Here is a 13,614-nt window from a genome sequence, read left to right on the forward strand (position 1 = left end):
AAACCCATATATGGATAGCGGTAGTGGTACAGAGAGTCCATAAATGGTTGTGCCATTGCATCATACAAGTTTTGTTATTCATTTTCATTTTGAACTTCCTCTTTCATTGTGAGAGGAAAACGACCTGACATCAGCTCAGTCAGCAGATAAATCCATGAGATCTTAGTTCTTCAAGAAAGAGCACCTCGCTCACATGCACTCTTAAATCATAACCAAAAATAAATCAGTAGAATATAAAACATAACATAATATACTAATGTTAATAAACATTTTCCAAATGTATATTATACAAATATATTATGTATATTTACAGTATAGAATGTAATAGTTAATGAAATAAAAATTATTTTAACAAGTTTTATAAATTAACATTAGTTTGCATATTATGAATGAACATGAATTTAAAGTTAACAATAGTTTATTCATATATTAACATTAACCGAGATTAATAAACAAACAATTTACATTCGTAGCATGATAGATACTGCATATCTGAATTCATTGAAAACAAATTTACTGTAAAGTGTACCATAAATGAATAAAAATCTCTACTATTTAACTATTGTTTTTAATCATACTGTACTATCTCAGTTATAGCTCATATTTTTACAAGCAATTTTGGAAAAAAGTGTTGAATATCATATCCTTGGGACTATTTGTTTTTCTCCGGAGCAACATTTAAGTATTGAAAGACTTCAGTGATTGTCTTTAATCCCATTACTGTCTAGCAGAACTATTTAAGATATTAAAGAAATATTATTTATGACTTTTCTTTGCTGTGGGCCAGTACAACGTGATGCAGAATCACAGATACCAGTCAATTCAGACACAACTCAATGTCTAGAAAATACTAACTTTAGATGAAGCAGACGAAGCACAAAATACTACATTGATGTTTTAAGTTTGATGTGCTAAGCAATGTGTGTGTGTGTATGAGAAACAGACTAGTGTTTATTTAGCCATAGTGTTAAGACCAGAAGACCTGGGCCCAAAAGATGGACCCTGAAGAAACAGAAGAGGGATGAAGTGTGAAGACCTCACCACCATTTGGTAAACGTGTGAAGGTGTGCTCACCTATATAACACACGAGGAGACAAACGCAGAGGCATTAGAAGAGAAGATACAGAAAGGAAGAGTCATCGGAGGCTCGAACGAAGACAGCAGAAGACTTTGAAACCGAATTTCTCTATTATGAAAGCTCAGTGAGCGAGGGGTTGATTTGATACCGATAAACTCAAAAGTGAAGCAAGGACAAAAGGACGTCTAGAAACATGCTGGGTGTGGAAATGTACCCTAGTTTGGCCCTGGGACCTCAGAGACTGAGCGACTGCTATTATAGAGGTAAGAGAGAGTTCAGATCTTTCAATGCAATGGAAAAAAAATCATAAAAGAAAAGTATGTGAGTGTTTGCAGAGATTTAATGGGAGAAAGTGAGTTGAAAACAGCACTTCAGTTCAAGTAACAATCCTTCCAAAATGGGGTTTTCACAGCGATGCCATAGAAGAACCATTTTGGGTTCACCAAACAGTTCTTAAAAGAGACATTTTTTCTTAGCGTAAGAAATATAAATAACCTTTTGTGCATAGGAAAGGATTATAGATGTTAAAGGTTCTTCATGGAATCAAAAATGCCAATAAATAAAAAGAGTAGAGTTAGAGTGCTGAGTGCTTAGAATAATTAAGTCTCAAATATTTACCCCCCGTTTCACAGACAAGGCTTAAGATAGTCCCAGACTAAAATGCATGTTTGAGCTTTAACTGACAGAAACTTCCACTGACAAATCTTAAAATCAAGATGCACACCAGTAATGTTTTTACAGTGTCCTTGTTACATGTACTTACAATAGTATTAACAGTTAATTATGCATAATTACATTACCTCAACCAAACCCTAATCCTACCCTAACTCTATAGTAAGTACATGCACTTAATTAATATTACTCAGTGCTTAAATATATAATTACACTGTAACAATGACACCGTAAAATAAAGTGTAACTGTTTTTTCTAAGGCCTAATCCTGGCTTAATCTAAACCCTGTCTGTGAAAATAGGGCTTATAGTTGAATACCCAGACAGCAACGTGTTGGCCCAGATCCGGGCCACATCTGGTGCATGTGGATTCCACGGGTACCAGATGTTGGCCGTCACTATGGCACTGTCTGAGTAGAGATAAGCAGTGCATTAGAAGACTTTTAAGAAATTTCCAGTATGTTTCACTGATAAAACACTCATCAAGCCATTATCTAACACTTTTTTAAAACAGGTTCCAATATAGGCAATGCCGTATAAGAACCATTTTTGGATCCCCAAAAAACCTTTTAGTGAACAGTTCCCAAAATAAAATTGTATTCTCCTGTAAAAATTACATTTTAATAATCTAAAGAACCTTTTTCCACTATAAAGAATACAATGGATATTAAAAGTTTAATTCTAACATGCAGATATCACCCTCTGCTTCTTGTCTGCCCATCTCTCCTACAGATCGTGAACCCGCAGCACATGTGCCGATGTATCCCACTACATGTGACATGGCAGCCCGTGGGCTTCCCGCTCGACTGCGGCAGCCTCCTCCGGCCACTGCAGAGACTCCTGGGACTCCACAGGATAATGTCAAAATGGAGCTTGAGAACGCGTCTCTGTGGAAGCAGTTCAGCACAGTTGGCACTGAGATGATCGTCACTAAGAAGGGCAGGTGAGCACATTTTGAGAATGGAAAGAATATATCCACCAGCAAACTCTACGACACATTTGGTCAGTTTGGTAAGATGCCATAACCTTTCTCATCCTTCTCTGTTCCACAGGAGAATGTTTCCACAGCTGCGAATGAAGCTGTCAGGGCTGAACCCAACTCTGCGTTACATTCTTCTTTTAGACATTGTACCTGTTGATTCCTCTCGCTATCGTTTCCAAGACAGCAGCTGGCAGGTGGTTGGCGGCGCAGAGGCTCGGCTGCCGGACCGCGTCTTCATCCACCCAGACTCTCCCGCAACTGGAGAACACTGGCAGAACCGAAGCATATCCTTCCACCGGGCCAAACTCACCAATAACACTCTGGACGCACAAGGATATGTGAGTAAAAAGGCATCTTTCAATACCAGTTTTAAAATTCCCAATAAAGTTATTGATTCTATTATACTGCTATTTTAAATTTAGGTAAAACTAACTTTTCAAAGGTGTTTAACTATGTCAGCAGTGTAATGTATAGTTAAAATGAAACAGAATACTTTGTTACAATACTTTTGACACTTTCTATAATATACAGTGGCTCCAAAAACTGTTTGTGCACTTGAATGAATTTCATTGCATGGATAATACGATATTAAACATAGATATCAAACCAGGTTTGTGAGAGGAAACAAATGATGCAAGTCTTTTCTCAAATCTAACTTCCCTTTTCTGAGTGATTATAAAGTGTTATATACGTTTTGTTTTAGGCATCATGACTTCATGACCTCAGCAATACCACAACTGTAACAATGATTTCCCACACTCTTTCTCCTAAAGATCATTCTCCATTCCCTACATCGATACCAGCCACGAGTACATGTGATCGAGGCCCGTGATGTGCTGATGTGGGGGAGAGCCCAGCACTCTTTCACCTTCCCAGAAACACAGTTTATTACGGTCACTGCATACCAGAACAACAAGGTGAAAGCAAAAATACATTTCTCAGATTAATATCAAATAATTTTAACACAGTGAAAAAGCCACATTTATTAAACTAATAATTACAGACTGTTTTCTTGAAAATATTTTTTTTCTTTATTTTCTCCTAGATCACTGAACTGAAAATAAACTCTAATCCTTTTGCGAAAGGCTTTAGAGAGAATGGCATGAACTGCAAGAAGTAAGTTAAACACCAATTATACACAATATTAAATAATAATTCACTAATAGTACACATCATTTCTTATTTAAACACAAAAACGTCTTAAGACATCTGGACTGAGAGCGGAATATTTTTCTGTTGTTTTCCTCAGACAAAGAGATGCAAGGCTGAAGAGGAAAATTACATGCAATCAAGAGGAATCGTTGGATATTGGTGAGGATAATAATGTATTTTTATTTACTTAAGAATCTATAGTCTTTCAAAACCAAGACACAACTGACACATAAAAAATACATGATTTATTCTGTTCTCTTCACAAAAATACTTAATTAAAAATAAAGTACTTGGTTTCTCAGATATTGCTCTCCTGCTTCCCTCTTTCAGAGTCATGTGACCCATGTGATTCCACTGAGCTCCTCCCACAATCAGTGAATCTCCCAAGTTCCGCCCTCTCCATTATAAACTCCGCCCTCCCAATTACAGACTCAGGTTTTCACACAGAAGTACCATCCCTCCCAGATCAGACAGTCTCTGACCAACCACTTGTCCTTGGACAATCATTCTTGACCTCTGAGATTCCCTCTTCAATGGAAAGTCATCCACAGACAACTCCTGAAAATAATGTGAACAACACACTGATGGATGGGTAAGTCTATATGCTTATGTCTGTTAAACACTTTTTCAATGTTTTTGAGCAGGGTTAAAGCTACTTTTTTTTACAGGTCTGGTCAAATGATGGACCTTCCTGGATACACATCAACTTTCCCAACTGATCATCTCAGATCCTCATCACATGCATCAGTGCCTTTGCATCAGTCACCTTCCATCTATTCCATGGTGTCCTCTACACAGAACTCTGGCCTTGAGCACCCCCAGCCCTCCACAATTTCATCGCCACCCTCTATGTCCACATATTCCTCTATACCCTCATCAGACTATCCTGGTCTAAATTCCTCTACGACTATGTCTTCCTCTACGACCTCTCCCCCAGGCTCTTCGTACCCTCCCATCTCTCACTCCACCTCTCCACACCTTCTCTCCTCATCATCCTACCACTCTATTCTTCCAACAGACCAATCCCAAGACAACCTAAGTCCCCATACACCTACAAATCCCCCTTTCCAATCTATCCCCCCCTCTTCTTGTCAAGGTTCTGGGTTAACTATTGACCCTTGCCAAAATCAGGTGGACGACGGTGGATTGAGCTCATCCAATGAAACAACTCCTGCTATCCAAAACCCAACCCAAACAGCCTTTCCCTTCCCTCCAGTGCAGTCCTCAAACGACCCAGATCCAACATCCCCTCAATGTCAAAGTCTACCCCAATCTGCCCTACCCTTCCAACCGGTGTCGCAGTGCAACCCTAATCAAATTCCCACTCCTTCTGACTCAAATACGACGCCAACTGCATTCCCCTTCCCTCCAGCAGCACAATCCACCCCTAATTCTATGACAAACCCATCAGTCTTCCCATTTCCCCCTTTTCAACAGATCCCTAACCTCAACTTGAGTACCCCTGGATCTGCTCAAACTCCAACAACTTGTTCTTTTCCAGTTTCCCAATCCTCAGGTCTGTGCACTATTTCAGCAATTCCAAACCCAATTTATTCAACAACTGGATCCTTCTCCTTTCCTTCCACCAATGTTATCCATCAAGGCCCTATGCAGTCGGTTTCCAACACACTGCACCATACCACAGCATACCCGGTCCCCCCATTCCCTGCATCTCTGCCGAAACACACTACTCCTGGCCCTCTCCAAAATCCTGCACCAACATCATCTCACACTTCTTACCCCTTCCCAACTTCTATCCCATCTGCTCAACATCCTCTTCAGAGTCTGACTCTGCCCTCATCTAACTCGATCTATAGTGTCCCTGCGATCCCAAACCCAACCCAAATTCAATCTACCTTTTCCCAGTCATACCCTAATCCCTCCTTCCCTCATATTCAACCCCAAGTTGGAAACCCCACTCAAATCACCTCCCAGTCCTTTCACCCAATCCAAACCTCAAGTACCTCTCAATTAAATCCCCCACTTCCTCCAATCTCAAACCATCCACAATATCCTACCTCATCAAGCGCATACCCTTCTGTAGCTCCTACTGAGATTGGCACCTTCTCGCAGCTCAATTCTGCTGCCCCCTACTTGCCAGATATGGTACTGCACCCTTCCTTGCTCCCTCCTTTTGATCCCTCACTCTCCTCCCCTGCTCCCCCGTCCCTTTATAACCCTTTTCCTTCCTACTCACTCCGTCTTTGCCAGGATCCTCGATCCTCCCTGCATTTACCCCTCAGGCATATTTATAGACAGCCACAGCATTCTCATGCTCATGGTCAGGGGCCCTACTTTGACATTGGTGGAAGAGCCGTTTTCTGAAGATAAACAGAAAAATAACATGTAAGGCTAAGTTTGCAAGGATACTGCATCAGTCAATGACTTTGCGCTGAAGATGATGGAAGCACTGCACATTATATAACTGCATTGAAGGCCATGCCATGTGAGACAAAAAGAGACAATCCCAAACATTGTAATAGTTTAAAATGTAAAACTCATTGGTGTTTATGGTTGAAAAAGAAAATCTTAACTATGCTAGTCATGGGATTGTTAGAAGGTTTTTAGTACATTTTATCCTAACCAATGCTTGATGAAGTCGAATAAAGCTGTATATTTCTAGTTCTTATTTCTCAATTTGTATTCTTAAATTAGAAAATAAAGTTTGAATGAGTTTAACTGTATTTTTTTTTTAATTATTATTTGTTTTTAAATTGTGTGTGTGTGTGTATACATCAAATCACAATCACATTAAACTATAGGCATATCACACTAATATTCCACTAACCAGAAAGTGTTCATATACCTTACACTGTATACAGTATAAAGTCATTGCACATTAATTAACATTAATTAACATACATTACAACACAAATTAACATACATCACAACATAACAGTGCTCCTTATTCCTGTCATGAAATAAAATCTATTGGTAAATCTAATTTCATTGGTCAAATACCTGACCAATACTTGAATGAGGCAAATAGTCAACAGGTTAGTTTGCTTTTGCAGATTTTTAAAATTCTTCAAATTGTAAGATAAAGAACCTACTGAAACTCTTGACAAAAAATGTGGATAAGGCTGCTGCATTGTGCCAGCCAACCACAATAAAAGAAAAGTTACTTACATGCAATTGGGCGCATATAGTTCAGAAAGAAAGTAAAAAAGTATTACACATTCAAATTGTGACAGAACATGAAAGTGAGAATATCATTTAAAAATAAAAAATAAATCAAACTGACATATCTGTGAAAACAAGCCATCTCTCTCACACAGTATTTTAACCATCAGGTTCCAGTTCTGTACAACATTTGCTCATGGTCAGGTGTTGAGAGTGGGTGTGCGTTAGAAACTCAGGAACAGTCATTAAAGTCCAGGTGATAATTACCTCAACCCCCTCCTTTATTTTCCCACCTCCATTGATTTCTCTTTCCTCCCTTTCCATTTGGTGATAGACAAAGAGAGGGTTTAAAATAAGGTTAGGTAAACAGCACTACACTCAAGCACAGGGTGCTGAGAGAGACACTTCAAATGAGGACATATTAGAAAAGTGGTTTGATATAATTTAATATATTTTATTCGAGTATCACATTGTTGTTCTTGAACTGACAACCGCGGCAAATACCCCTGGATGTCCACAGTTATGAATAATGTGCTTCTGATGTGGATTTTAATGCAATATATGTTACAAAGCCTTTTTTTTTTCTTTGGAATATTTTGGACTGATGAATTGTGCATTTTGATTCTAATGCAATTATATATAGTAAGAACAGAAACATGCATTAAGAAAGGGACCGTTTTGATTTCATGCTCACTTCAATTCTAAATCATCATAAATGTCCACTAGAAGGCACTATTTTATCTCCTAGAAGGACTTTCAAAGGCTAATGTGTCAATTAGTCGAGTTAAGATGTATTGAAAGTCTTTTGCCACTTGCCCTTTACCCTGATTTTTCCTTCTTCTCTCTCTCTCTCTTCTGAAGTTTTTCTATCTGGCCCCTGTGATCTTTTCTTTGAGTCTGCGGCGGAGCTCCTGTCTCAGTAGATCTCTCTCCTTACGGATTCCCTGGAGCACAGTGCGGTTCTCCTGAGCCCTTCGCACCAGATATGGCAGTGTGTCGTCCACTGAGCCGTACGGCACTGACTTGTACACTGAGAAACCATGCTGGGCTGAGAGGAGAAGATGAATGTGAAGGAAATGAATTCATTCAGTGCTACTGAATAAAATGAGACTCACCCAGAGTAAGAGAGACATGATCACACATGCCCAGCAGCTGACCAAAACAGACAGAGTTTCCATCTCTGTGAAGCCCCAACTCTTCCATCCTGAAACACAGAAACAACATGCAAATAAACACTGATCTTCTTTACAATGCTGATAATGACTTGTCAGTGGAATGAGCGATTTATGAAGGTGTACCGAGTCACTGCGCGCCTGACTGATTCTTCATTGTGAGTGGCCACAATAATCATATAGCGTTCAGGTTTCTCTGAAATGAGGTTCAGCATGATCTCCAGACATCCATTATAACTGTAAGTAAATGAAGACATTTAAAAAACTGGCTCTAAAAGGACTTACAGCACTTGCAAAACACAAATTGTAAGGGGAAAAGGTAATTGTAGCCTCTTAGATAAATTTTTTTTTTTTTAAATGGTGGCAATTCATTTTATTTATAAATATTATACAGTGCAATCACAAAGAGTAATATGGATCCAAAATTCACTGTAAAAAAAGTAAATCACACCAGTAAATCAGTCTTATATATTTCCAGGTTATTTATACCCATTGGAAATTCTCAATGATAACGTTTTTTCCATTTTTAATGTCATTTGGAGTCAAAGAATCACCTGTCGTTAGTGTGCTCCCATGATTCATGAATTGGATCTGTTCGCCCTTCTTTTTGGGCTAGTTTTCTCTCTTTGTCCATGTAAGCACCTCTGACGAGTTTAACCCCAATACAGAAACTCTGATCAATGGATGTCTGAACGGCATCAAGTAATAGATTCTTCGATTCCTGTATGTGAAGAAACAAGTATAGCCTATCTGTAAAGCCATTAGAGATAGACAGCTTTTTTATACAGAAAAGGTTTTTTTTTTTAATGACCACTAAATAATGAAGGTTCGTGGCAACCTTAAGGTAGCACTGATATGTGTTCCAGATCCAGGCGCTTTGTTGATTGAATTTCTTCATCATCGCCATGGTGATGAGTGACAGGGCAGGATTCATGTAAGTGTACTCAGCGTCCACCAGGACACGGACTTTATCAACACTTGCCTAAACACATGATAGTATGTTCAGTCATTCCCAGCATTATCTTTCTTTTAGCTTTAACGTTTTGTTAACTTGTGCGTTTAAATTTTGGTACCTCTCCTATTTTGTTGAGTCTCTGAAGGCTGAATAATAAGTGTGTGTTTTCACTCTCAGTCAGACCAGGAAACACGACTTCCTATCGGTGAAAAAGAAAACCATCTAAAGCAATAAGAATGAAATAAATAGCAGATTATAGTAAGCTTATGGTGTGCTACTGCACCTCTCCCTCCATGGCTCTCACAAGCAAGTTCAGATCATACTGTTCTGTCTTCAGCAGAGACGTCAGCTTAACCTGAACAGGGTTTAATATAGTTAGTAAGTTGGTAAGAAATGTTATTTGAGCATCAAATCAGCGTATTAGAATGATTTCTGAAGGATCATGTGACACTGAAGACTGGAGTAATGATGCTGAAAATCCAGCTTTGCATCACTGGACTAAAGTACATTTTAAAATATATTCAAATAGAAAACAGTTATTTTCAAATGTTATAATATTTCAAATTACTACTCTTGTTACTGTATTTTTTATTAAATAAATGCAGCCTTGGTGAGCATAAGAGACTTCTGTCAAAAACATAAAAAAACCTTCATTATTCCAAACTTTTGATTGGTAGTGTATCAGACAAAGAACCTTAATCTTTGTTAATCTCAACTGATAAGAATCAATCTTTATATTGGGATGAGAGGAAACACCCACACACAGCTCAGGGCTGACTAGTGCTGTGATCTTCAGCTGCATCATGGGATTCTTACTCCAGCCATTAACATGAGACATCAGGACACAATCCAGCATGGCTGCCAGGTTGTCTTCATATCGTTGTTCCCTGTAAATATAATGTGTGCCATGATCAAAGTCAGTAGCCTACTTGCTGAGAATGAAATGTTTTACAATCCCACCACTTAATAAATCAAACTATAAACTATATTACAAACTATATCGCATCACAGCAAATTCACCTAAAAAGTTATTGGTATAATAGGGCACAAAAGCCGGAGAAATGTATAATGTGGAGCTCCAAGTGCAGGCTCACTGGGTCCCGTGATGCAGCTCAGCCTCTGGGCTTAGTGGGTCTCATGGTGCAGCTGCATATCTGGGCTCACTGGGCCATGTGGTGCAGCTCATCTTCAGTAAAGCCCAAGTATGCTTCGGTTTTACACGGATACTTAGCATATGTGTAAAGCCGAGAGCAAAGGGCCAGGGCAGTGTTGCCATCTTGTGAACAAATTTATTTGTGCAAAAAATTCAAGGTGGAAGTTTATTTTTTACAAACATGAAACGATGATCTATGTTTTGTCTTTACAAAAATATGCCCTCATAGAGGCAACAATGCACTTGATCCACTCTGATTTATTAAAGTGAGGTTATATTTTAATGGCAAAATCTGAATGTCTTACCCAGTGCTCTCTCCCAGGTCCTCTTCAATGGGGACAGCTAACATGGGGTGGAGCCCCAGCGAGCTCATCTTTTGCATGGAGTCTGCGATCTCACCTTCTGTTTCCCCGGCAACAAATTGAGCGTACACAGATGGGCGTACGACCATGGAGAAACCTCGCGTACCCAAAACCGTCCTCGTAAAGGTCATTAGCTTTGTTAGACAAGAGATAACGAGAAATGTATCCATAAGTAGATGTTGTCCATGGACTGTCCTCTCCAGGACTATATGACCATAAGTAAAATTTTAAACATCAATTACAAGTTATGATAACCTAGCCTATATTCTAACCACTTAAATCATACTATGGCATATGTAGTCCATTTTACAAGAGACTGTTACCCGAATAGGGAGAACAAACAGGACTGAGAAAAAATCTCTGATTGCTGATAAACAAGATAATAGTCAAATAAGCGGAAAAACTATTTTTAAAGCTTGGCCACTGAAACATTAGATCTCTTGCACCCAAGGGAGTTATTGGCTCCTAAACTCTGGAATAGCCTTATTGAAAATGTTTGGGGCTCAGACACACTCTATAAACCCAGACTAAAGACAACTCTTTAGCCAAGCATTTACATAATGCTTCTCATAAACTTGTACTACAATTATAAATATGATGAAATTATCAAATTACAAAATGATCATCTTTTGCCTAAAATGCTCTGGCATCCCAAAGTAAGTACAGATTGCACCACCTATCGTGAAGACATCTGATGAGTCCAGCTTTTTTGATCAACATACAAAACTGTCAAATATCATCCTTTTATTGTAATCATCACAATCACAAGTTTGTAAGCATTGCCTTACATTGTTCATTATAGGTCTGCTTAACTATATACATGATGTTTACTAACCACATAACTTGTATTATCTTATTATAAAAATGCATTCTGGTTGAGTACCATCTGTAGCTACATATTCATTACTTTGACAATCATTCTGTGAAGCTACTTAGAAACTATGTATTGTGAAACGTGCTGTACAAATAAACTAGATTTAATTAGTAATTATGAGTGGTGACTTCATAGGTTCACATTGATTCAGTATGTTTGTTTCACTAGTGTTTAACACAATGTCCTCACCTTACCACAGTTGTTAACCAGCACAGGGAACGAGCAAAGCCTGAAGACTCCGAGGGCTCGGATCAGCTCCCAGAAACTCTTCACCTTGAATGCTTGAGGGTCCTCAAAGGTCAGAAAGCCAGGCGATGAGGGGTTACAGAGGTCTAGACCATGTTTTGTCCTCAGGGACTGCGGGGCAGCCACACTCTTGAGCCGCACAGATATGAGACGACTAAACACTGGAGGCCGAAGAAGAGAACACATCTCCACTTCTCTGACAGTTAAAGATACTAAGAGAAGTTTTTTAACGAAACTTAAAGTGGTGAACTATTGATCCATGCACAAATCTAATCTTAAGAGTTGCACATTGCAGCTGTTCTTTCAGAAATCCTTTAATATTGTGCAATTTCAATGCTTATTCAGTTCATATGCGTTGCATATATGCCTGCATACAACCACATCTACCTATACAGACCAATACGATTTGGTTTCCACAGACAGAGCAAACATCAGTGACACCTGTAAGCATATAAACATGGGAAAGAAGCAGAAAAAGATTCCCTTTAATGCTCAACTCTGGAAAAATGGTACTACCACAGAAGTGGGGTGAAAAGGCTGAAATTGTCAGGAAATTTCCAAAATGACTTCTCTCACCTGTTATTATGGACGCCAAGACTAACATATGCAGGTTCGGTGCAACTTTCCAGTGCAAATAAACAGATAGGATGAGAGCAAATGAATGGGGCAGAGAGAGGGGAGGTTCGTTTCAGGCATGTTGGTTAATGACTAATGTGCCGTTTGAACTTTGGGACATTAAGATTGAGGGGCAGTGCCCCAACTTTGTGAAATATGACAAAATCAATAGCTAATTTTTAAATGTTTGACAAGATAAAGATGTTTTAAATCAAATTTGATACACTGGATTTGGAACCACACTGATATAGTTACTGGTTAATAACCACTTTGAAGTCACAGCATAGTTAATTAATATTTTGGAAAACGTATAATGCTACAACTGATTGAATTAACAACTGCATAATTATTATAATACATAACAAAAGAAAAAAAAAAAAAGAAAAAAAAGAAGAGATGCCAAAAAATGCAGCAGAAATGAGAAGCAAGGGAACCGAGCAGATGTCAGACTGACCTTGGATCTTGGGAAGGAGAGGGATGTGTTAGACAAAAGACTGTGCTAGACTTTGTCCTGAACAGTCAATACTTACAAACAAGAGCCAAAAATTAACTCCAAACACCCTTCAACTTAAATTAAAACATTCAGAAAACCAGCTGCAGAGGTCTCAAATGCAATGTGACTTTAACATCAGTCCTCGCTATATATTAATACGCCTTTAGTCAAATTTTCTGTAACAAGTTTTTCTTTATGTGCTGTGAATTCATTTGTCCTTACATGTGTTCCTTTAGTAATCTTTTGTTTAGTGGTCGCTATGATAAATGGTTTATCATATGGCTTGACATTTAGTAAATGTTTATATAGGTCAAGAACGTGTAGATCACTGAAGGTCTGTGGATTTTGCGTGGGACAGTGTTATAAACAGAAAACGTGTTTGTTTGAACACCTGCCTTCAGAAAACAGATTTCCCACTAGGCCTGCCATGATCATGAGTTTTGCGCTGATGATTGTCATGCAAATAATTGCAATTAATTTTATTCTGTTGCATTCACGTTACTTGCAGTGTAAGCCTAAGTCAAAACTGAGATAAAAAGTCCAAATTACGACATCGCAATTTTGTCAATTTGACTTATGTCAATTTCAATTTCGACTTAGGTCATTGTTTTGAATGCATCTCATAAATATGACTTTGTATGTCAATTACAATATACAAATGCATTTTTTTTTTTCTTGTGGCAGAAATGGCCTTCCATCCATAGACTGACAGGTGACTTTTTCAAGCAATGGTAGAGT

At 38.5% G+C, this 13,614-nt stretch overlaps 3 protein-coding genes across 3 annotated transcripts in view; 1 reads left to right on the plus strand and 2 right to left on the minus strand.

Annotated features, from left to right (window-relative positions):
• Positions 1–13,614, minus strand: part of ppp4cb (protein phosphatase 4, catalytic subunit b) — a 276,860-nt gene that overhangs the window by 226,054 nt on the left and 37,192 nt on the right. The gene's annotated exons all lie outside the window — the stretch shown is intronic.
• tbx6 (T-box transcription factor 6) lies at positions 1,272–6,278 on the plus strand (the record flags this gene model as incomplete). Its single annotated transcript, XM_079851525.1, has 8 exons — positions 1,272–1,341; positions 2,482–2,692; positions 2,802–3,069; positions 3,505–3,648; positions 3,777–3,847; positions 3,981–4,042; positions 4,214–4,475; positions 4,552–6,278. The coding sequence occupies 8 exons, from the start codon at positions 1,272–1,274 to the stop codon at positions 6,206–6,208; spliced, it is 2,745 nt and encodes a 914-aa protein (XP_079707651.1). The 3' UTR covers positions 6,209–6,278.
• Positions 6,595–12,411, minus strand: prodh2 (proline dehydrogenase 2). Its single transcript, XM_079851541.1, has 11 exons — positions 12,345–12,411; positions 11,712–12,209; positions 10,592–10,782; positions 9,894–10,020; positions 9,417–9,488; positions 9,252–9,332; positions 9,017–9,160; positions 8,733–8,899; positions 8,305–8,415; positions 8,122–8,210; positions 6,595–8,054 (listed from the first exon to the last, which is right to left on the minus strand). Exons 2-11 carry the CDS (start codon positions 11,952–11,954, stop codon positions 7,873–7,875), a joined length of 1,407 nt encoding a protein of 468 aa, XP_079707667.1. The 5' UTR covers positions 11,955–12,209; positions 12,345–12,411; the 3' UTR covers positions 6,595–7,872.

The sequence above is a fragment of the Squalius cephalus genome, assembly GCF_949319135.1.
Source record: "Squalius cephalus genome assembly, chromosome: 19".
NCBI lineage: Eukaryota > Metazoa > Chordata > Actinopteri > Cypriniformes > Leuciscidae > Squalius > Squalius cephalus.